At 45.1% G+C, this 22,408-nt stretch overlaps 1 protein-coding gene across 6 annotated transcripts in view; it reads left to right on the forward strand.

Moving 5' to 3' along the window:
* LOC116988564 (adhesion G protein-coupled receptor B2-like) overlaps positions 1-22,408 on the forward strand; it is a 514,190-nt gene that overhangs the window by 367,553 nt on the left and 124,229 nt on the right. For all 6 annotated transcript variants that reach the window (XM_033045397.1, XM_033045400.1, XM_033045401.1 and 3 more), the window contains one exon: positions 4,186-4,312. In XM_033045397.1, coding sequence (XP_032901288.1) covers positions 4,186-4,312 — 127 coding nt within the window. The remainder of the gene's footprint in view (positions 1-4,185; positions 4,313-22,408) is intronic.

A 22,408-nucleotide genomic window follows, 5' to 3' on the forward strand; every position in this document is an offset into this window, starting at 1 on the left:
ATGTCAGTGGAGTGTGCGGGACAGAGATAGAAGTCAATGTTCATACCGCTGGCATGTAAGCTACCCAAGGGAAATATGAGGTGCTGTTCCTCCAATTTGTGACCTCACTCTGACAATGGAGGAGGCCCAGGACAGAAAGGTCAGATTGGGAGGGGGAGTTAAAGTGCTGAGCAGCCGGGAGATCAAGTAGGTTAAGGCGGACTGAGCGGAGGTATTCAGCGAAAAGATCGGCGAGTTGCGGATGGAACAGTCTCTGCAGAAAGCAAAAAGGGGTGAAGATACGAAGATGTGGACAGTAGTGGAATCTCGTTGGAGGTGGCAAAAGTGTTGGAAGATTATATGCTGTATGCGATGGCTGATGGGGTGGAAGGTGAGAACAAGAGGGACTCTGTCCTTGTTGTGAATGGGGGGAGGGGGAGCAAGAGTAGAGTTGCGGGATATCGAGGAGATGCTAGTGAGAGTCTCAACTATAATGGAAGAGGAGAACCCCCGCTTCCTAAAGAATGAGGACATCTCCGATGATCTGGTATGGAAAACCTCATCCTGTGCGCAGATGGAGGAATTGGGAGTAGGAGATAGAGTCTTTACAGGAAACAGGGTGGGAAGAAGTGTAGTCTAGATAGCTGTGGGAGTCAGTAGGTTTGTAGTAGATTTGTCTACCATATCTCTGCCTCTTTTAATTTTATATATATCTAATGTCTAATAGACCTACCTAATAGGTTTCCCCTCAGCCTGGTCCCAATCCAAATGTGTCCAACCTTGTAGCTAATACTCTCTAATCCAGACAGCATTCTTGTAACATTTAATCTTGTAACTGAAATATCCATGAAGCTTTTGTAATCATTCATTTCTGTTCTCATAGCAGGATTTTGGAATGACAAAGAACAGCAGTGAAGTGTAAAAAGTATGATATGTAGGTGATTTGAAGATAGCAAAGTCTGAACGAGGATTTTAAAATTAGGATATTTTATATATTTGAAATAATTTACAAGCAAATTGAGCCAAGGGCAGAAAATATAGAGAGGATTCAAAGATAGGTTAAATAAATAGTAGGAAAAGTAAAAATGGTAAGCTTTTAGTGAAAAATTAATCTAAAAATCATCCTTGTAAAAGTACATTTTAAGTGTGAGAAAGATTGTTTGCCATGGTTATCTGAAGATTGTCGATTGTCTGTAAAAAGCTTGGGTATGTCCAAAAATACAGAAAGAACCATGGGAATGGAAGTAAAAACAGAAAATGCTCAAAGCATTGAGAAGGACACACTGTCGAGAGAAGAACAGCTAACATTTCCAGTCAAATACCTTCCATCAGAAATACACGTTTATTTTAACTCTCCTTTAAAAATTCATTTATATCTTAATAAGAAATTCTGATTTTCTTATGCTATATTTAGCACATATCTAGAAGGTGAGTACGCCAATGGTGAAGTACTAGTGTGGAAAATCTTAAGCTGGAATAGGTCAATCAGACTGTGCATATGGTGAAGCTACTATTTAAATGATTCTATGATAGCAGTAAGCACTGATTGCTTCTCCTTCATTCTTCATGGGAAATGTAGGCCAAGGGCTTAGTAGGACAGCACATCTTAACGTGAAGTGTAACACAGAGCTCTGGAGGAAATCAGTGGGTCAAGCAACATCGGCGGAGGGGATAGGTGACATTTCAAGATGGGACCTTTCTTCTGACAAGAAGAACACCCACCTGGAATGGGACCTATGATATTTCTTTAAAGCCCGAACTGGGGCATAAAGACGCAATCATTTGAACCAGGCGTACCAGGTGAGAGTTAGATAGAGCTCTAGGGGCTAGTGGAGTCAAGGGATATGGGGAGAAGTCAGGCACGGGTTATTGATAGGGGACAATCAGCCATGATCACAATGAATGGCGGTGCTGGCTCAAAGGGCCGAATGGCCTCCTCCTGCACCTATTTTCTTTGTTTCTATGTTTCTATGTATCCTTACTGTTGTTTTTCTTCAGGTTGAGGAAGACATAATGAGCTGCAAGTTAAAAAGCTTGCAACTCTTTTCCTCCTTGTCTGATACCTTCACAACCGATAAATATACGTTAAATAATTGTTTATGTGGTTTATTTTTCATAAGGCTTACTTTCCGGAGATTAGTTCCTGGAAACTAAAATATTCCTGGAATGTTGGCAATCCTCAGGGAGTGCAGCCTTTATAAAAATGCTGGCTATTGTAACGAGTGCCTCCTCGGGTTCAAACTTGGCCCTGTCCACTTACCCTTCTCTACACGGTGAGGGAATGAAGTGAAAGTTCTCAGAAGAGCTGTGATTTCAGATCAGAAGTAAATAAACACCATTTACACCACCCCAAATACTGTGATCCTCAGAAATTAGTCATCAAAGGGCAAGGAACATCCCCTGCTGTTCATGTCACATAGTCATACAGTCCAACTCATCCATGCCGACCAAGATGCTAAGATAGTTGCATTTGCTCTCAGCTAGTGTAATTCCGTACTGCTTCAAATGTCACCACTTAATGACAAAAGCCAGATCTTTCACAAATACTTCCTCAAGATCATTGAACTATTGAAAATATGATTTCTCCTCTGCCATAGACTGTGGAGCCCTCATGCACGTTTCCTCCATTGCCTGCCCATCTGCTCTGAACCACCCACTCCCCATCTCTTTCCCCAGGCAGAACAATAGAGTCCCCTCGGTCCTCATCTTTCACCCCACCAGCATCCACATTCAACACTTCTGCCATTTCTGTCAGCACCATTCACGTCTTAAGAAAAACACGAAGTGCAGGAGGAGCTCAGTGCGCCAGGCAGCCTCTGTGCAGGGCATTGCTCAAGATGTTTTGCTCAACATTCCAGCATCTGCAGTTTCCCGTGTCACACTCCCTCTTTCCCGCTCCCTTATTTCTACTTTCTGCAGGGACCGTTCTTTTTATGACCCAGTGCTCTGCTCATCCTTCTCCACCCATTCCGCCCCGTTATCTGTCCCTTCATCTCCTCCCACTTCACCAATTGGAGACCTCTTCAGCCCTTCCAAGTGAGGCTGAGGTCCATCTGCACGCCTTCCAACCTGGTCAACTGCAGCCCGTGCTCATAACGTAGCCTCTTCTACATAGGTGAAAAGTAAGCGTAGACTAGGTGACCTTATTTTTGAGGGGGCGGGGGGCACCTGTCTGCGACAGCCAGAGCTTCCAGTGCATGTCATTTAAAACTCTCTGTTCCACTCCCACACCAACGTCCGTTAGTCCGCGTATTTCTCCATGCTCTCGGAAAAGCCAAACGCAAATTGGAAGAACAACATCTTAGGTAGGTTACAACCTAATAATAACACTGAATACCCCAAATCATAGGCGATCCAACTAGCTTTCTTCTCTCTTGTTTCACCACCTGATTTCATCATCCTATCACCTCTATCCCACGCAGCGCCCAGTGGCATCTTCCCTCTTCCCTTTTGTCGAGACGCAGGGTCTTGGCTGAAAATGTTCACCTTTTGCCTCCACAGATGCTGAGCATTCCAGCGCTGCTTCTCGTTCATGATCCCAACATCTGCGGTCTTCACACGCGAATCAACATATTTTATTGCCATGGAGAGTTTAGGGAAGGCTTCCGTTTAGCGTAAACTGATGTATTTGTAGCGCCCACTCAATCTCCCCCCCCCCCCCCCAACAAACCCCCCACCGGCCGGGCTCATGTATTCACAAACAATGCGATTCAACCAACGCGAGCTGCGAGCTAGAATCTAGGCCAGTGGCAGAGAGATCGGTGGGGAGGGAGGGAAGGGAATCGATGCGCCGCACGATGTGTAGATCGGTGAGGGATGGCTGAGAGCGTCTGTGGCTCTAGCAGCTGAGAACTGAACGGGTGCAGGCGCCGTAGTCAGATCAACGCGGCGACAAGTTGTTGCCAGAAGTACAGAGGTGGGCAACTGGGGGAAACATCAAACCGACCACCTCTCAGAGGATGGGCTATAAATTATTAAAGAGCCGTATTGTCACGGTAGCATATCCGCGATCCCCGCGGTGATGTGGGAGATATGGGTCTTGTGTGCTCATGATTGATACGGTACCTGCCTGATATGCGTGTGTGCGCGGTTTGTTCTGCCTGATTCCTTTTTATTACCGCACTGTGCTTAGGTCATGACTTATTTTAACAGAAGGAAGCCAGGCTCATCTTTCTTTCTTTCTTCCTCCCCTTTTTTTTATCGCAGGGATACAGGTCCTGGCAGCTGGGACCCTCAGGGCTGTGAAACAGTGCACACACAAGCATCACACACTAAATGCCTCTGTCATCAACTGGCTACTTTCGCCATTTTAGCCCACCAACCGAGGGATTCGGTAAGTATTGCAAGAAATCAAATGCCTGATTGCATTGTGCACTGACAGGCTGCTTTGGAATTCATTTTTGTTTCTCTCACTCTCCTATGCTTGAAATACCAATATCCTTTCAAATACCTGGGAAAGAAACAGCATTTACATAATGGTACAGAGTGGCTAGAGGTTTGCACAAACACTGCATTGTACTGTGAATGTTTATAGAGAGAGATTACTTGATTTGTTTTGTAGTAAGCAATGGTTTGATGGGAATAAGGTATTTTCTGGAAAATTGTAACTGATTTACTTTCATTTATACATTTATCAGTATTCTCAGTAAATATTGTGCTGAAATTTGTTTGTGGCAGTATTGTGTTCTAACTTGAGTTGTCTGTGAACTTTCACACCTTTGGATGTGTGGTTGGTGGCTGAGGTCATTGCGTGAGCTTAGAGAGTAAATAATTCAGCAATTATTGTTTTGAAAGTATAAACTGAAGAGTCAAGTCAAGTCAAGTCAAGTTTATTTGTCACATACACATACGAGATGTGCAGTGAAATGAAAGTGGCAATGCTCGCGGATTTGCAAAGTGAAAGGCATTGATTAAAGAAAAATATTCTTAAGTGGACTTTAAGATAATGTTTTAGTCAACAATTTTTGTTTTATGATCTTTAACAGTTTGTAAGTGTCTAGTTGAAGAATTTCTGAATGATCTCTTTAAATCATGGCAGGATGTTAAGTAATGTATTTGGCCACAGTGTAGAATATGGTGTGTTCTTTTCGGGTCATTCCTTTGTGATATGAACTCAGGTACTGGAGCAATTTGAAATGGGTGTGTATTTTTAGCATGGAGATTTTTCAGTGCCTTACCTGGTGCTTGTGAAATATTATCTAAATTGTGATTTGGAGATTTTGTGTGGTGAATGAAAGAGTATGAAGAATGAGATCCCATTGGATTATTGTTATGATAAACTTTTTTAGTGCCATTAATTTGAAGTTTTTTATATTTCAATGATGACTTCTCTTTACATTTTTAATTGATAAATTAAATGGCGTGAAACCATGGTTATATAATACCTAGTGAAAATTATGATTACTGTAAGATGCTCCAGAACAAAATTGTGACACAAACTCTTGTTCCACTGTACTGGAGGCTGAGTGAAAAGATGGTACATTCCATAGGTAATACTGAATATTTTAAGAATACTGATGATTCCTGCTGTTGAAACTACTGGACAGTATTGTTAAGGACAACTTGATTGTATAATTTGTAGTTATCTGGTTAAGGAGTGGTACAGTCACAGTTAAATGTATCATAATTGAATTTAAGTACCGAGTTGGTGTCATGCAGCCCTGTTATCGTCTTGTCAACATTTTATCACTTTGAATCAAAACAAAGACAAAAAAGCCACAACCTTAAATAGTAACTAGACCAAGTGGGACCCGTTGGGTCCGTGTCACACGGGAGGCCTGGTCCCTCAACGCAACCCGTTCCCCCAACGCAATATTCGACCACTCACTCATAGCCCCCATGGGAGGCTTGGTCCCCCAACACAACCTGTTTCCCAATGTAATATTCCACCACACACCCGTTCCCCCAACGCATCCCGTTCACCAACGCAATATTCCACCACTCACCCATAGCCACCAACTGCGCAGGGGCGGCTCATTTCCCCTTATTCACCCTCCCTCTTTTAAACTTAAAAAAAATTCAATTGCACTTGCTGGCAGGAAAAAAAAAATCAAATTGCCTTTGCTGCCAGGACTCAGTGCATTGGGATTTGCAACATTATAGTGGGCACAGCCAGCAATTGAGGGGCAGTAAATAAGATTCCATTGTGACATCATAGATGTAACTGCCACTGCAACTTCATAGCTGTAACTGCCACTACAACTTCATAGCTGTAACTGCCACTTCAACCTCAAGTCATCAAAGTGGGGTTTTGTAAAATTAAAAATGTGAATAACTTATAAAATATAACATTAATCTGAACAAAACTTGATAAAAACATACCACAAAACAATTGTGAGTAATGTGGTCCAAAAATTGTAGCGCTATCGTGTACCGTTTTGGCGTAGTTCTGGAATCACGCATGCATGCACACAGAATCACAAACAAGATGATAGTTTTAGTAATATATTCAAGACCAAGTGGGACCCATTGGGTCCCTGTCACACAGGAGGCCTGGACCCCAATGCAACTCACTCCCCCAACGCAATATTCGACCGCTCACCCATAGCCCCCAACTTTGCAGGTCGGCTCATTTTTTCACCCTCCCTCATTTTAAACTTTAAAAATGCAAGGTTTTCGAGGTTGAAAAATGCGAGGTTGAATACATTTTACCCAAATATCTCTCCCATCTGTGATAAATGTCTTTCTCAAAATGCCAATATTACACATTCTTTTGTTTCTTGCACAAAACTTCATAAATTTTGGTGTGATATTTTTGATATATTCACAAAGCTATTTAAGATAAAATTGGAACCTAATACTGAAAAGATTATATTTGGAGTAATAGGAGACGGGAACAAATTAAACACATCCCAAAACTTATTTTTAAATTATGGGTTAATAACAGCAAAAAAACTCATACTTAAATTTTGGAAAAATGCTACTATACCAACGCTTAAAATGTGGATTAGTAATATGTTGGACACAGCACACCTGGAAGAAATGAGACTCCTCCTAATAGATAAACAAGACCAATTCTTAACGAGTTGGTCTCCATTTATCGATTTCTTGGATTCATGTGGTGCAAAAATATTGTAAAAATTAAATGTTTCAGGTATGGGTGAAGGATGATCAACAATATAAAAACGCATCTCCTTGCGTCTATTTGATAATCTCCCTCTTGCTCTCTTTTCTCGCTTATCTCTTTTCCTCACTATCTCTTTCCCTTTTTTATCTACACACACTACACTTTTCCTTATTCTTTACTATCTCCCCCTTTTTTTTCTTATTTCTCTCTTTAAAAACTAAAAAATGAAGTTATACAGAGAATGTATTCTGTTAACATATATTAGGCACCTGTAAAAATATACCACTCTATTGTACTTCTAATAAAATATATTTAAAAAAAATGCAATTGCTCTAAGATTTAATGTGATGTAGGTGCCATGTTTTGTTATCCAAATCTAATCATTAAACTTTGCTATGCTGGGTTCGGCTGGCAAATTCTTCCCCTTTGTTCTCCAAATCTAATCATTATACTTTGCTGTGCTGGGTTAGGCTGGTAGATTCTTTCCCTGAAGTGCATTTGCAGTGAAGGACTCAGTGTTCTGGGATTGCAACATTGTAGTCGGTAGGGCATTGTGACATCATAGCTGATAACTTCTAAACTGCTAGTTCAGATTTGAAGAAATCCTTCTCAAAGTGGGGTTTTTGTAAGTTTTTAAATGTCAATAAGTGGGACCCGTTTGGTCCCTGTCACACAGGAGGACTGGTCTCCCAACGTAACCCGTTCCCCAAAGCAATATTCCACTGCTCACCTGTTCCACCAACGCATCCCACTCTCCCAACGCAATATTTGACCGATAATCCACAGCCCCCACGGGAGGCCTGGTCCCCCAACACAACCCATTCCCCAACGCAATATTCCACCACTCACCTGTTCCCCCAACACAACCCGCTCTCCCAACGCAACATTTGACCACTCACCCATTCCGCCAACACAACCCGTTCCCCCAACTCAGTATTCCACCATTTACCCATAGCCCCCAGCTATGCAGGGGCTGCTCATTTCGCCTTATTCACCCTCCCTCATTTACTTAAAAAAAAAATCAGTGTACTGTGACTTTAAGAAAAATGAATTTTGCACCTTTTGGAGCTAGCAGGACTCGGTGTACTTCGATAGCAACAATGTTGTGAACAAGGCTACAATCCCATTGTGACGTCTTAGCTGTAAGCACAGGGAAGATGTTCTCAAATTGGGGGTTTGTAAATCTAAAAACATCAATAACTTGTGAAATATTACATCGATTTAAACAAAACTTGACACAAAACAACTACAGAACAATTGTGATTAAGGTTGTGCAAACATTTTAGCGCTATCGTGTACAGTTTTGGCGTAAATCCAGGATCACATGGGCACACACGCATAGATAGAAACAAACAAACAAGTGAGAGTTTTAGTAATATATTAGACTAAGTGGGACCCGTTGGGTCCCAGCATCACACGGGAGGGCTGGTTACCAACGCAATATTCCACCTCTCCACCAATTCCAATACTGCTCGCCAGTTGGGGGGGGGGGGTGGTGGTGGGGGGGGGATTCCACCTCTCTACCAATTCCAATACTGCTTGCCAGTGCGGGGGCTGTCTGTTGCGCTAGTATGGGTGTTGCGGGCCGAAGGTACTGGTTTCCAGAGGGCTAGTATAGACATTGTGGGCCGTATGGATGCTTGGGCAGGCATCCAACTGTTGCAACGATTTTAAAAGCCAAGCCAAGGCAAACAATTGGGCTGCAGACACCCGACAACCAATATTCATTTTGTGAACACAAACTTGTCAAAAAAGCGAGGCAAACAATTGGGCTGCAGCCGCCTGACAACCGAAATTCATTGTGTGAACACAAACTCGTCAAAAAGGCGAGGCAAACAATTGGGCTGCGGACACCCGACAACCAAAATTCATTTTGTGAACACAAACTTGTTAATAAAGGCGAGGCAAACAGTTGGGCTGCAGACACCCGACAACCAAAATTTATTTTGTGAACACAAACTTTTTAAAAAGGGCTGCAGCCACTTTACAGTCGTATCGAGGGGACTCACCGTGGAGTAGACGTGCGTTCAGTGTTATTCGCAGCTCAGAGAGCCGTGACCCTCTCGCTTCCTGGGTCTGGTAGAGACTAAGTGAGGCACGACACTTCCTGGTTTTATAGTCCCTCCCCCTGCCGCCAGCGGGGGCAGCAGAGAGAATGGGGAATTTTGTAAAAACATTAATATCTCTCTCATTTTTCATGGACGGAAAGAATCCTCCGCACTCATATGGCGGAGGGGGTTCTGAGCGAGGTGGCCAAAAATGACGGCGCCGTTCTCTCGGAAATCGCAGCACAGTCGGCCAAAAGCGGTCAAGATCAGAGATTTAGTAATATAGATAGATACTAGCCCAAGTGGGACCTGTTGGGACCCGGTTCCCACAAAGCAATAATGCACCACTCACCCGGGGACGGCATCGGAGGAAAGTTCTGGAATGTATTTTTGTAAAACGTTGGGGGGCGACATCTGCGCTCCACGGAGCAAGTGAATGGACTCGACGTTGTGGGCAGCTTCGGCACTCCCCAGAGCCAATCAATCCTTCCCAGGTGGGGGGCAGCATTGGAGGAAAGTTCAGTAATTTTTTTTGTAAAGCGCCAAACAATCCTTCCCACGTGAAAACCCCCATCCCCCATCCCAGTCCCCCACAAGGAAAGTTCTGGAAATGAAGCCTCTCCCCTATCTCACCTCCCCCCCACAATGAAAACCCCCACGTGGGGGGGGGCGAGGGGCAACATCGGCGCTGACATCCCCCAATCCCACAAAGAAAGTTCTGGAAATGAAACCTCTCCCCTATTCCACCCTCCCCTCCCCACAATGATCCCCCCCCCCCTCCATCCCACACCCCTTAAGGAAAATTTGTGTTTTTATAATGGAAAGCTCTCCCCAAGAATCTGATTTAAATGGATTTTTTAAATCTCACTCCCTCCTTAAAGCCCTGTCCCACGGTACGAGTTCATTCCAAGAGCTCTCCCGAGTTAAAAAAAAAAACAAACTCGTGGTGAGCACGGAGAATGAACGTAGAGGAGTATGTCGGAGCTCGGGGACGTCTCTTAGCGGCTCGTAACGCTAACGGCAGGTACTCGGGAAGACTCGCTAATGGCAGGTAAGCTCGAGAAGACTCGTGAAGATTTTTCAACATGTTGAAAAATGTCCACGAGAGCCCCGAGTACCGACGAACGGCCATTACCGTAAATCTCCGAGTTCAAATCAGGGCAAACTCGGGAGAGCTCTTGGAATTAACTCGTACCGTCTGACAGTGCTTTTACCCCCCTTAAGGTGGAAGCTGCTGATCCCATTGTGGCTGGAAAACTGTTCACGGGCAGGTCCCATTATGATGTCATAGCTCTAACTGCCACAATGCTGAATCTTTCTCTAACTGGATTCCCAAACCCATCCCCCACAAGGAAAGTACTGGAAATGAAACCTCTCCCCTATTCCACCCACCCCCCCCACCCCCCGCCCCCCACACAATGAAACCCAGCACGTGGACATCTCCCCCATCCCACCCTCTACAAGGAAAATTCTGGAATTTGTTTTATATAAATGGAAAGCTCTCCCCAAGAATCTGATTAAAACATATATATTTTTTAAATCACTCCCTCCTTACCCCCTTGAGGTGGAAGCTGCTGATGAACCTATCCTCAGTCACTCCCTCACTTCTCCCTATTTTGCACTCCCCCACAAAACACAATGTTCAAATAACATTTCTTCTCCTTCCCTGCCCACTCATTGCACTGGCTGGAGCTTATCCCAACACTGTTCATTGGCAGCTGAGATCCCATTGAAATGTCATTGTCGGGTGGCGGAATGTTCACAGCAGCATATGTAAATGCGATCCCATTGTGATTGGAGGTCTGTGAGATGCCATTATGACATCATAGCTGGAAACTGCCAGAAAACTCTCACAGCACAGTCACAGCTATTCTACTCAAAGTGGGGTTTTTTAAACTTTTAAATGTCAACAACTTGTAAAATATAACATCAATCTGAATGAAACTTGACAAAAAAGACCACGGGACAATGGTCCCCCAAGGCAATATTCCACCACTGACTCATATGCCCCAACTGCGCAGGTGCGGCTGGCGGGTTCCCGTTGTGACGCCAGAGATCCCCGTTGTATTAATGTGAACGTATCTCATTCTCCCTCTTCAGTCCCCTAGTCCCTTCCTCCATTATCCTCCCTCTCACCACCCTCCACCAACCCTCCTCTGCTTCCTCCCCACACCCCTCCCTCCCCTCCTCCATCTTCCCCCTCCTTCTCCTTTACCTCACCATCCCTCTTCATACCCCTATACTCCCTCCATTTCCTCTCATTCCCCAGCACACCCTCCCCCTCCTCCACCCTCCCTCTTATTTCCCCTCTCCTCCTCCTCTCCCCCACTCCCTCCCACACCTCTCCCTCCCTCCTTTCCCCTAACCTCAGTCACTCCCTCCCTCCATAACCCCCCTTCCCTCCCTACCCCCCTCCTGTGCCTCTACCCCCCTGCTCCTCGACTCCTCACCTCCCCCTATCCCACCCCCCTAATCTCTCACCTCATCTCCCCCACTGCCTTCCACTGCCTTCCTCTCCCTCTACGAGGATGCAGGGTGACTTGTACAGGTTGTGTGAGTAGGCAGATGCATGGCAGATGCAGTTAAAGGTGGATAAATGTGAGGTTATCCACTTTGGTGGCAAGTACAGGAAGACAGATTATTATCTAAATGGCGTCAAGTTAGGAAAAGAGGAAGTACAACGAGATCTGGGTGTCCTTGTCCTTCAGTCACTGAAAGTAAGCATGCAGGTACAGCAGGCAATGAAGAAAGCTAAGTTGGCCTTCATAACAAGAGGAGTTGAGTATAGGAGCAAAGAGGTCCTTCTGCAGTTGTACAGGGCCCTGCTGAGATCACACCTGGAGTATTGTGTCAGTTTTGGTCTCCAAATTTGAGGAAGGACATTCTTGCTATTGAGGGAATGCAGCATAGGTTCACGATGTTAACTCCAGGGATGGCTGGACAGTCATATGCTGATACAATGGAGCGGCTGAGCTTGTATAGTCTGTAATTTAGAAGGATGGGAGGGGATCTTATTGAAACACGCTGGAGGCAGGAAACATGTTCCCGATGTTGGGGGAGTCCAGACCCAGGGGCCACAGTTTAAGAATAAGGGGTAAGCCATTTAGAATGGAGATGAGGAAAAACCTTTTCACACAGAGAGTTGTGAGTCTGTGGAATTCTCTGCCTAAGAGGGCGGTGGAGGCTGGTTCTCTGGATGCTTTCAAGAGAGAGCTAGACAGAGCTCTTAAAGAGAACGGAATCAAGGGATAAGGGGAGAAGGCAGGAACGGGGTACTGATTGTGGATGATCAGCCATGATCACATTGAATGGCTGTGCTGGCTCGAGGGGCCAATGGGCCTAGTCCTGCACCTATTGTCCATCCCCCACTCCCTACCTCCCCCACCCCCCTCCTCTTCCTCTATACCCTCCCTATCCCCCTCCTCTCCCTCTATCCCCCTGCTCCCCCACTCCTCACCTCCCCCCTATCCCGCCCCACCACAATGAAAATCGCGATGTTTAAAAAAAAAAAAAATTCCCAATGAAAGTCGCGTTTTTCTTTAAAATAACCTAAACACAATGTTAGCTGTTAAAGAACATGGAAGAATTTGATTAAAACAGACTTTTTTTTGAATATGTCAAGGAAAATCGTGATTTTTTATGTAAATGAAATTTGGGATCCCATTGTGATGTCGAAGGTGGCTGACGGGCAGGGCAAGTGGAAAAGTGGTTTGAAAAGTGATTTTTGTAAAGTTTAAAATGTCAATAACTTGTAAAATATAACATAAATCTGAATGAAACTTAGTACTGCACATCGCAGGGCAATGGTGAGTAAGGTGGACCGAAAATTGTAGTGCTATACAAACAAACAAGTGAGAGTTGAAGGAAATATACCAGCCCAAACGGGACGTTGGGCCCCTTTCCCCCAACGCAATAATCCACCACTCACCCATGGGCGGAACCGGAGGAAAGTTCAGGAATGTTTTTTTGTAAAACGTTGCGGGGCGGCGTCTGCATTCCCCGGAGCCAATGAATGGACTTGAGGGGGTGGGGGTGGCGTCGGAGGAAAGTCCTGGAATATTTTTTTGTAAAACGCCAATCAATCCTTCCCACGTGAAACCCTCCCCCACACAACAAAATGTCTTGAAATGAAACCTCTCCCCTATTCCATCCCCCACACACACTACCCCTCCCCCCCGCCACACAAACAATACCGCCCCCCACACACACTAACCCCCTCCACACACATTAACCCCCCCCACACACACACACACAAACCCCACCCCCCCCACCACACAGAGAGAGAGAGAGACAGACAGACAGAGATAATTAATGAATATAATTGATATAATTTGATAATTGATATAATTTAATTGCCACACAACCAAGGTCGGTGGAATTTGGGTTGCCAGCAGCGGTACAGTAATAAAGAACACAACCACAATAAAAAATTTACACAAACATCCACCACAGCATTCATCACTGTGGTGGAAGGCACAGAGCTTGGCCAGTCCTCCTCCATTTTCCCCCGTGGTCGGGACCACCACCCTCCACAGCCGTTGCTACGGGCGTCCAGATGGTAAGGGACAAAGTCAAAGTCAAGGTGAGTCCAGGATCGGCTCTTCCCAACCAGAGACCGCGGCTTCAGGCTGGTGTAGGCCGCAGGCCGGCGGTCAAAGTTTTAAAGTGAGCACCGCAGTCTGCAGGGCCAGCAGTCGAAGCTCCCCTCCAGGGGAGATGGTAAGTCCATGCCGCACCCGCGGTAGAAGACTGCCGCGGGCCGGCAGTGGAAGCTTCTTCCTCCACCCGGGTCCCCCACGAGGGATCCCGGGCTGTAGACGCCGCACCAGCTGGAGTTCTGCAGACTGCGGCTTCAGGCTGCCGGCTGCCGCGGGCCAGCGTAACGGAGCGCTCCCCTCCAGCGAGGTCTCACCCGCTCCGCGCCGAGAGTCCACGCTGCGCCCGCCGCTGAAGCTCCGGGCGCGTCTCCGGGAAAATCCGCGCCGATCCTTGCTGTTAGGCCACGGGGGAGGCGACCTGAAAAAAAAAAACTTTATAGTGCTGCAGCAAGTTACATGTTACTATGATGAGGAGGTGATGGAAGTAATTGAGGGCAGGGCAGTTGATGGTGAGAGACATTTGATAAAATCCTTCATGGTCTGCTGATCTGGAAGGTTGAGGTGCATGGGATCCATGGTGATGTGATAATCTGGCTGCAGAACTGGCTTATCCAGGCAAGATATAGGGTAGTGGTGGAAGGGTGTTACTCGGACTGCAGGTCTGTGACCAGTGATATTACACAGGGATCTATGTTGGGATCTCTGCTGTTTTTGTATACATTTCTTGGATGTAAATGTAGATGGATTAGTCAGTCAATTTGCAGACAACACCAAAACTGGTGGAGTTGCAGACAGTGAGGAAGGCTGATAAATGATGCAGCGAAATCAGTTACATAGATGGGTGGACAAATGGCAAATAGAGTTTAATCGAAACACGTGTGAGGTGTTGCTCTTTGGGAGGTTAAATGTAAGGAAAAAGTATACAGTAAATGGCAGGATCCTTAACAACATGTACAGAGGGATCTTGTACAAATCCATAGCCCACTGAAAGTGGCAACATGTGTAAGAATAAGGAAGTCATGTTGCAGCTTTTATAAAGCTTTGGTTAGGCTGCATTTGGAGTAAATTATGCAGTTTTTGTCACCCCAGTGCAGGAAAAATGTGGAGGATTTGCAGAGGATGCAGAAGAGATTTACCAGATTGCAGTCTGAATTAGAGAGATTTAGCACAAAGGACAGGGCTGGATAAACTTAGATTATTTTCGTAGATTTCTTAGATTTTCTGGATAAACTTAGATTATATAAATCGATAAGATAGACATTCAGAACCTTTTTCTCATGGTGGAAATATCAATGACTAGAGGTCATAACGTCAGGGGTGGTGGTGGAGGCAGATACGATAATGGTGTTTAAAAGGCGTTTAGATTGGCATAAGGATATGCAGGAGATTAATTTATCTTGACATTTTGTTTGGCACAGACATTGTAGGTGAAGTGAAAGGCCTGTTTGTGAAGTACTGTTCTATGTCCAGCTATCCGAAACCCTGTTGAAGATCAAACAAACACTCCTGCCATAATATTTTAAATGAATTCAGTAATGTTCATTAAAACAGCATCTTCATATTTTAAGCATTTTCATTTTTGTTTCACCCAGTGCCTTTCCTTTACACCTTTGTATAAAGAATCCCTAATATTTATTGCAACTGACATTAAGCCAACTGGTCATTGGTTTCCTGGATTTATTCTTTTAAGCTTTTTTAAATGGGGAGTAAGAGGTTACAGGATCTTGCATTAGGAATAGCAACATGTTACCAAATGAGGCATTGGAGCAAAATGAGTGCCAGATAAACTGTCCTTCCAGGTGGCCCAGATTTCTGGCCTGTAATCTCTTTGTGTCATTTGCTTAACAGGAGTTTAAATTTAGAGACAGCTGTGTTGCTCCATCAAAAAATTAAGTGAAGATAAAGTGTTGCAGAGTAATTTTCCTTAAAGTAGTCACCGGAAACTGGGTCTCTGTGCATCCTTTTGCAACTGGATCCTTGACTTCTTCATCAACAGAAAACAATCAGAACAAATTGGCAACCATTAGCACAGGGGCACTTGAAGGCTGTGTGCTCAGCCCCCATGCTCAAATCACTCTATCCCCATGACTGTGTAGCCGGATACAGTTCCACATTATGGATAATAATGAGTCAGAGTATAGGAGGAAGATCAATCATCTAATTAAAAGGTGCTACAACAACAACCTTGCTCTCAATGTCATTGTTGACTTTATAAGAGGAAGGCCAAGGATCCCAAAAACCTGTCTTCATTAACGGGTCGGTTGTGGAGAGAGTCAATACAATACATAGAATAGTGCAGTAGACACAAAATGCTGCAATAACTCAGCATAGTGATGTAATCATAAAGAAAGCACATCAACACCTCCAGAAGATTGAGGAGATTAGGTATGTCGCTGAACATTCTCTTGAACTTCGACAAGGGTAGGGTAGAGAGCATACTGACTGGTTGCATCACGGCCTGGTTCGGCAATTTGAAGGCACAGTAAGAAGGAAATTTCAGAAAGTGGTGAACATTGCTCAGTCCATCATGGGTGCTGAATTCGCCACCATCGAAGGGATCTACAGGAGGGGGTGCCTGAAAAAGGCATCCTTAATCATAAAGGGTCCTCACAACCCTGGTCTCATTTCACTCTTGCCCTCAGGAAGAAGGCATGGTATCTGAAAACTATAATGCCCAGGTTCATTTGCTTCATTCGGGAACAGCTTCATCCCAATGACCATCAGGCTTCTGAACACTATGAACAACAACTAAACTTCAAACTAAGAACTGCCTTTGTTGCGTTTGGACTTTGGGCTTTGTTTTGTTTTTGCACCATATATTTTTTAATTTATTAAACTTTAAAAAAATATATTCCATAAACTATTGAGTACAGTGTTTATAAACCCATTGTGCTGCGGAAAGTAAGAATTTCATTATTCCGTTTCATAACATATGACAAAAAACTCTCTTGACTTTTGCCTCTTAGGGTGCAAATAAGGTACTAGGTAGGTGTCTTCTGGCTGAATAAAAGTGATGAACAGAATTTGAATTTGCATCCCTTTAAAAATCCAAGAGAAGGGCAGATATAGAATTTATGTTCACCTCGTTGTGTTTACCCTTGTCCATTGAGAACTTTGAGTCCAAGTTTGAGGAAGCCATGTGTATCTGGTAGAAGAAACACATAACCTCATTCATCCTACTGTAAATTGCTCGTTCTAAGCTTCCTCCCAGTCTAGTTTCAGTCAAAAATCACTGAATCAAGCACTTGCGCATCTAAACATTATATATTGACAAAACACAATTACAGTTCCCACTACTGTGCCTAACCACTGCGGGTTCGATCCTTGTATCTGCCTGATCAAGCCCGCTGTGCCTCGTTCAAACAGAGACACTCCAGAAGGTCACGCAGTCCTAAGCGCTCTCATAGAAGATCGACGCGGGACCTCGTGGTAGTGGACTGTTTTAGGTCCCTGGACCTCGTGGGGCCGAACCGCATGGGGGTGGTCTCTTTTCCATCCAATAACAAATATCGATTAACCTCATACATAACAGACATTTCCCTAACCCAATAATATAGTGGCTAATACATTCTATTCAAACAGTGTTTCTCAGAGGAAACAAACATTGCAACATGTGCCCTGATATGCAAATAAAGGAGACAAGGCTCAATATTTAATCCAATCAACATCCAGCAAAGTAAAGCTTTGCAACATTATTTAAAATGTGTATGTCTGGTTTGCATTCATCCAATCCATTCTATGCATTTTGCACCTAATTGTCAGGGTCTGCAGATGTTCCCATTCTCTTCCTGCAACTCTGGTCTAGGCTCTTGACAAACTGGCACCATTCTGCAGCTGGTCCCATTTCTACAGAAAGCACTTTTAAATTGACCAAATGGCCTAGCAGCCCCGAAGCCTTTACTCATTTTTAGTGTCCTAGTCTCTCCAATTTGGCCAGGATTAACACTACCTGTCAAGTCCCTCCTGCTCCATTTATAACATAGTTTGCAGTTACCACATTGGCTAATCAGTTGTAACCTTAGAACCCATAACACTGGGGTGGAAGCAAGCTATAATTCCAAGAGACCACTAAAGAAGAGGAAGAAGTTAAGAGTGGAGATTGACAAATAAATATATCTGCTAATCCGTAAAATAAATAAAAGGATAAGGTGTAATTATTTTGGGAGACTTTAGCCACCAACAAACAAACTACAAAGAGGATGTAAGAATGAATACGGGAACATAGAATAGTGCAGTAGACACAAAATGCTGCAATAACTCAGCAGGAAAGGCAGTATTTCTGGAGAGAAAAAATGGGTGATGTTTCGGGTCAAGACCTTTCTTCAGACTCTTCAGAATAGTGCAGCACAGATCAGGTCTTTTGGCAAACAATGTCTTTGCTGACCAACTATTCAACATGATCCCAACTATCAACCCTTGTTGACCTCTCTCTGCTTCTTGCCAAGACCACTCCCTCCACAATATCTTGATTTACCTGGACTCAGGGCCGGATTTCCGTATAAGCTTCACAAGCTTAAGCTTAGGGCCCCGAGATCTAGTGGGGCCTCGGCAGGGCCGGATTTACCTATAGGCCTCATAGGCTGAAGCCTAGGGCCTCAAAACCTAGGGGGCCTCCGGCCAAGGTGTTAAAAAATCTTTTTAAAAATCCCAAGAAAAAACCCGGGCGGGTTCAGATCTCCATTTGCACTCCACACAATCACCTCGATGCCTCGTGTCTACTACAGATTCTAGGTGTCTAATCCAGGTAAGTAGTGGAATATTACGTTGCGGGAATGCCCGTATCTCCGTGCCGGGGGGACTGCAGTGTCTGCGGCGTGGAGTCGGAGCCTTGTTGCGTGTGAGAGAGAGAGAGTGGGGATGTGAGAGGGAGAAAGGGGGGTTGAGACAGGGGAGAGAGAGGGAGGGGAGGGTGGGAGAGAGAGGGACAGGGAGGGGGAAGGAGGGGAGGAAAAAGGGGATTATCTTTAGTGAGATTGCAAAATTAAGGTAGGTTTTAGAGCAATCATATTTTCTCCTCCATATGAATAATATCAAACAATTGGAACTGCTTTCTTTTCCTTGATAACAAATCTGAAAAATATGCATTTCATAGTTTGCGACTTTCATTTTGCATCATGTGCACACACTAACACAGTCAAACAGTAATAGGCAATCAAATCAACACACAAAACATTTTGTAAAAAAAGGTTTTATTTACTGCAAAAACTTACAGTATTTTATTTGCAGTGTTTGCATGCTCCTTTATAACATTTTACATAACATTTTACAGTACAACTTGATTATCAAAACAAGGACAGCTTTAATTCTTGATTTTTTTAAATGTATACAACAATGACCTCAATCATCCCATTCCAACCATTCATTACTCTTGACTCAACCAAAATTATTTCTGAAATTTTGGTTATAAATTTGGTGCAAAAATACTCCAAAATAAGGCACAGAATGCACCAGAGAGAATCTAAACCGAGACCTTCCAGGGCCCTTAAGCGGGCCCTGGACCCTGGCCGCAAGGGTCTTTGAGCTTCACGCTTGTGATATGCACTGCATGCACTTATTTCACATAAAATATTTGTAATCCCCGCCCCCACACCCCTCCCTGCCCACACACCCTGCCCACATTCCCCCACCTACACACCATCCCCTGCCCACACACATGCCCCCCTCCATTCCACCCTCATCCCTCCCCCCTCCTACATTCTCCCTCCCCCCCCACACACACACACCTCCCCCACACACCCCCCTCCTCTGCACACCTCCCGCCCCACCCACACCCCCTCCCCCACACACCCCCTCCCCCACCCCCCCTCCCCCACACACCCCCTCCCCCACACAGCCCCCCTCCCCCACTCCATCCCCCACACACCCCCTTCCCCCACACACACCCCTGCCCACACAACCCCTCCCACAGACCCTCCTCCCCCTCCCACACACACCTCTCCCCCCTCCCACACATACCCCACCTTTCCCTCTCCTCCCCCAGACACTCTCCCCCCCACAAGCCTCTCCCCCATACCCCAACCACCCCGCCACACAACCATCCTGACACCCAAGCGGCAGGCCAGCGGTAGGCCACAGCAGCGCTCCTCCCACCCACACCCCCCCCCGAGGAACATACCTCACCACCATAGAGGGTCCAGGTGAGACACAGAGGTCAGGAAAACTAATGAAAACCTGACTAACTCGAGCTTACAATTCCAGAGGCCCACACAAGGTGGTGATGAGAGAAAAAACACCAGTGGGATAATGATGGATCCAACCTTGACGGCCTTCAAACCAAAGTCTATGGGACCAAGCTAAGCTGACCAGGTGAATTACTGCTGTACTCCACCCACAGGGCTATTGAAGGCATCATGCAATTTTGCAGCTTTGGCTGTTTCCATCAGGAGTCTGGTGGTGCTGTGCAGTCTACACAAACATCCAGCCCCATCCCCAGCAGGCAATGATTGTTGTGTTTCTGGCCTGGGTATCATACTGCTGGGAAGCAACTTCCCAACAGGTCAGTGGGTGCTCCTCGTCGAAGATTTAATGTATGGTTACACACCTCTCTAGTTGATCAACGTGTATGACTCGCGTCTGCGCAGCTGGCTGGTCATTCTGGCCCATGAATTCAACTGTACACCATAGCAGTGCTGACAGTAGACTGTACAGCACCACCAGACTCCCGATGGAAACAGCTAAAGATGCAAACTTGCCTGATGCCTTCAACAACCCTATGGGTGGAGTACAGCAGTAATTCACCTGGTCAGTTTAGCTTTGTCCCATAGACTTCCGCTTCAGATTGAAGGCCATCAAGGTAAGATCCATCATTATCACGCTGGTGTTTTTCTCTGACCACCACCTTGTTACCTGCAGAGGGACCAGAAAGCAAGCAGTGTGATGTGGAAGTTGAACATCAAGCTGTTGATTCAAGAGAATATCATGGTACTAAACAGGAACTATGCAGGTTAAAGAACAGTGAATCTCTTTTTTGATTCACTGAAGCACTCGAGGGGTGCAACCAAGGAGAAAATCAAGAAGATCTTCATCCTGAAACGTGTTCAGAAAGCAAGACAGTCAGAACAAATGTGCCTGCTCCAAATAGATAGGAAGGGCATTGTCTCCTGAATATAGGGGCCACAGTCTTAAAATAAAGGGGAAGCCATTTAAGACTGAGGTGAGAAAAAACCTTTTCACCCAAAGAGTTGTGAATTTGGGGAATTCCCTGCTGCAGAGGGAAGTGGAGGCCAAGTCACTGGATGGATTTAAGAGAGAGTTAGATAGAGCTCTTTGGACTAGTGGAATCAAGGGATATGGGGAGAAGGCAGGCACGGGTTATTGATTGGGGACAATCAGCCATGATCACAATGAATGGCAGTGCTGACTCGAAGGGCCGAATGGCCTCCTCCTGTACCTATTTTCTATGTTTCTACTATACGAACAGAAGGGGGAGAAAGATGACATCAGGCATTGGAGACCCATCTCACTGTTAAATGCGGATTATCAGATCCTGTCTAAGGACATCAACAAGAGGGTCAAGTCTGCTCTGTGACAGGTGATCCAACAAGACCAAACTTGCCTGGTCAACTTGGACCAGGAGAAATCTTCGATAGGATATCACACACGTACATGATGGACATACTATTCAATCAATCAATCAATCACTCAATCAATCAATCAATCAATCAATCAATCAATCAATCAATCAATCAATCAATCAATCAATCAACTTTTATTGTCATCTTGCAAGCAACAGTTGTACAGTGCAAAATGAAAAGACGTTTCCCAGGGAATACCGGAGCATCGCACATGAAATTTAAAACATTTCACACATAATAACACTAAAAACAATCCAGTCCCTGATGGATCAGTATAAATAGTTAAAAGCAGGTAAAACAACAACGTTAAAATACAGTAAAACCAATCATAAAAATGGCCGGGGCAGCTGATTTGAGTGGCCAGTGCCAGTTATTAAAGTGGCCAGTGCCAGTTATTAAAGTGTCCGTGCCAAGCCGCAGAATCAGGTGACTGTGAGTACAGAGTGACTGTTTAGCAGCCTCACAGTCTGTGGTAGGAAGCTGTTTAGCAGTCTTGTAATCCGGGCTTTGATGCTGCGATATCTCTTGCCTGATGGCAGGAGATCCAGGTGTGTGTGGAGGGGGTGCAGTTTGTCCTTAGCAATTCTCTGAGCTTTTTTCAGACAGCGGCTCTGGAACAGTTCTTGTTCCGAGTGTAGGGAGACGCCAATGATCCTCTCTGCTCCCCTCGCTACCCTCTGCAGAGCCTTCCTGTCCGAGCAGTTGCAGGTGGAGTACCACGTATTTATGCAGTACGTGAGTACAGACTCCACCGTACCCCTGTAGAAAGTCCTGAGGATGTTGGTGGGGAGTGAGGCCTGTTTTAGTTTCCTCAGGAAGTGCAGTCGCTGATGGGCCCGTTTGACGGTCCCAGTGGTGTTCCTGGACCAGGTGAGACTGACTGTAATTTGCACACCGAGGAACTTTATGCTCTTCAGTCTCTCCACTGTGGTGCCACTGATGTTGAGGGGTGTATGCTTCGACAACCATCTCCTTTGTTTTGTCGACATTTAATTCTAGATTATTTTTGCCACACCAGTCCACTAGTTGTTTTACTTCCTCCCTGTACATTGATTCGTCATCTCCGCTGATGAGTCCCACCACTGTTGTGTCATCCGCGAATTTTATGATCTTATTGTCCCTGAATCTGGCAGCACAGTCATG

Source organism: Amblyraja radiata, chromosome 27 (assembly GCF_010909765.2).
Source record: "Amblyraja radiata isolate CabotCenter1 chromosome 27, sAmbRad1.1.pri, whole genome shotgun sequence".
NCBI classification, from domain to species: Eukaryota; Metazoa; Chordata; class Chondrichthyes; order Rajiformes; family Rajidae; genus Amblyraja; species Amblyraja radiata.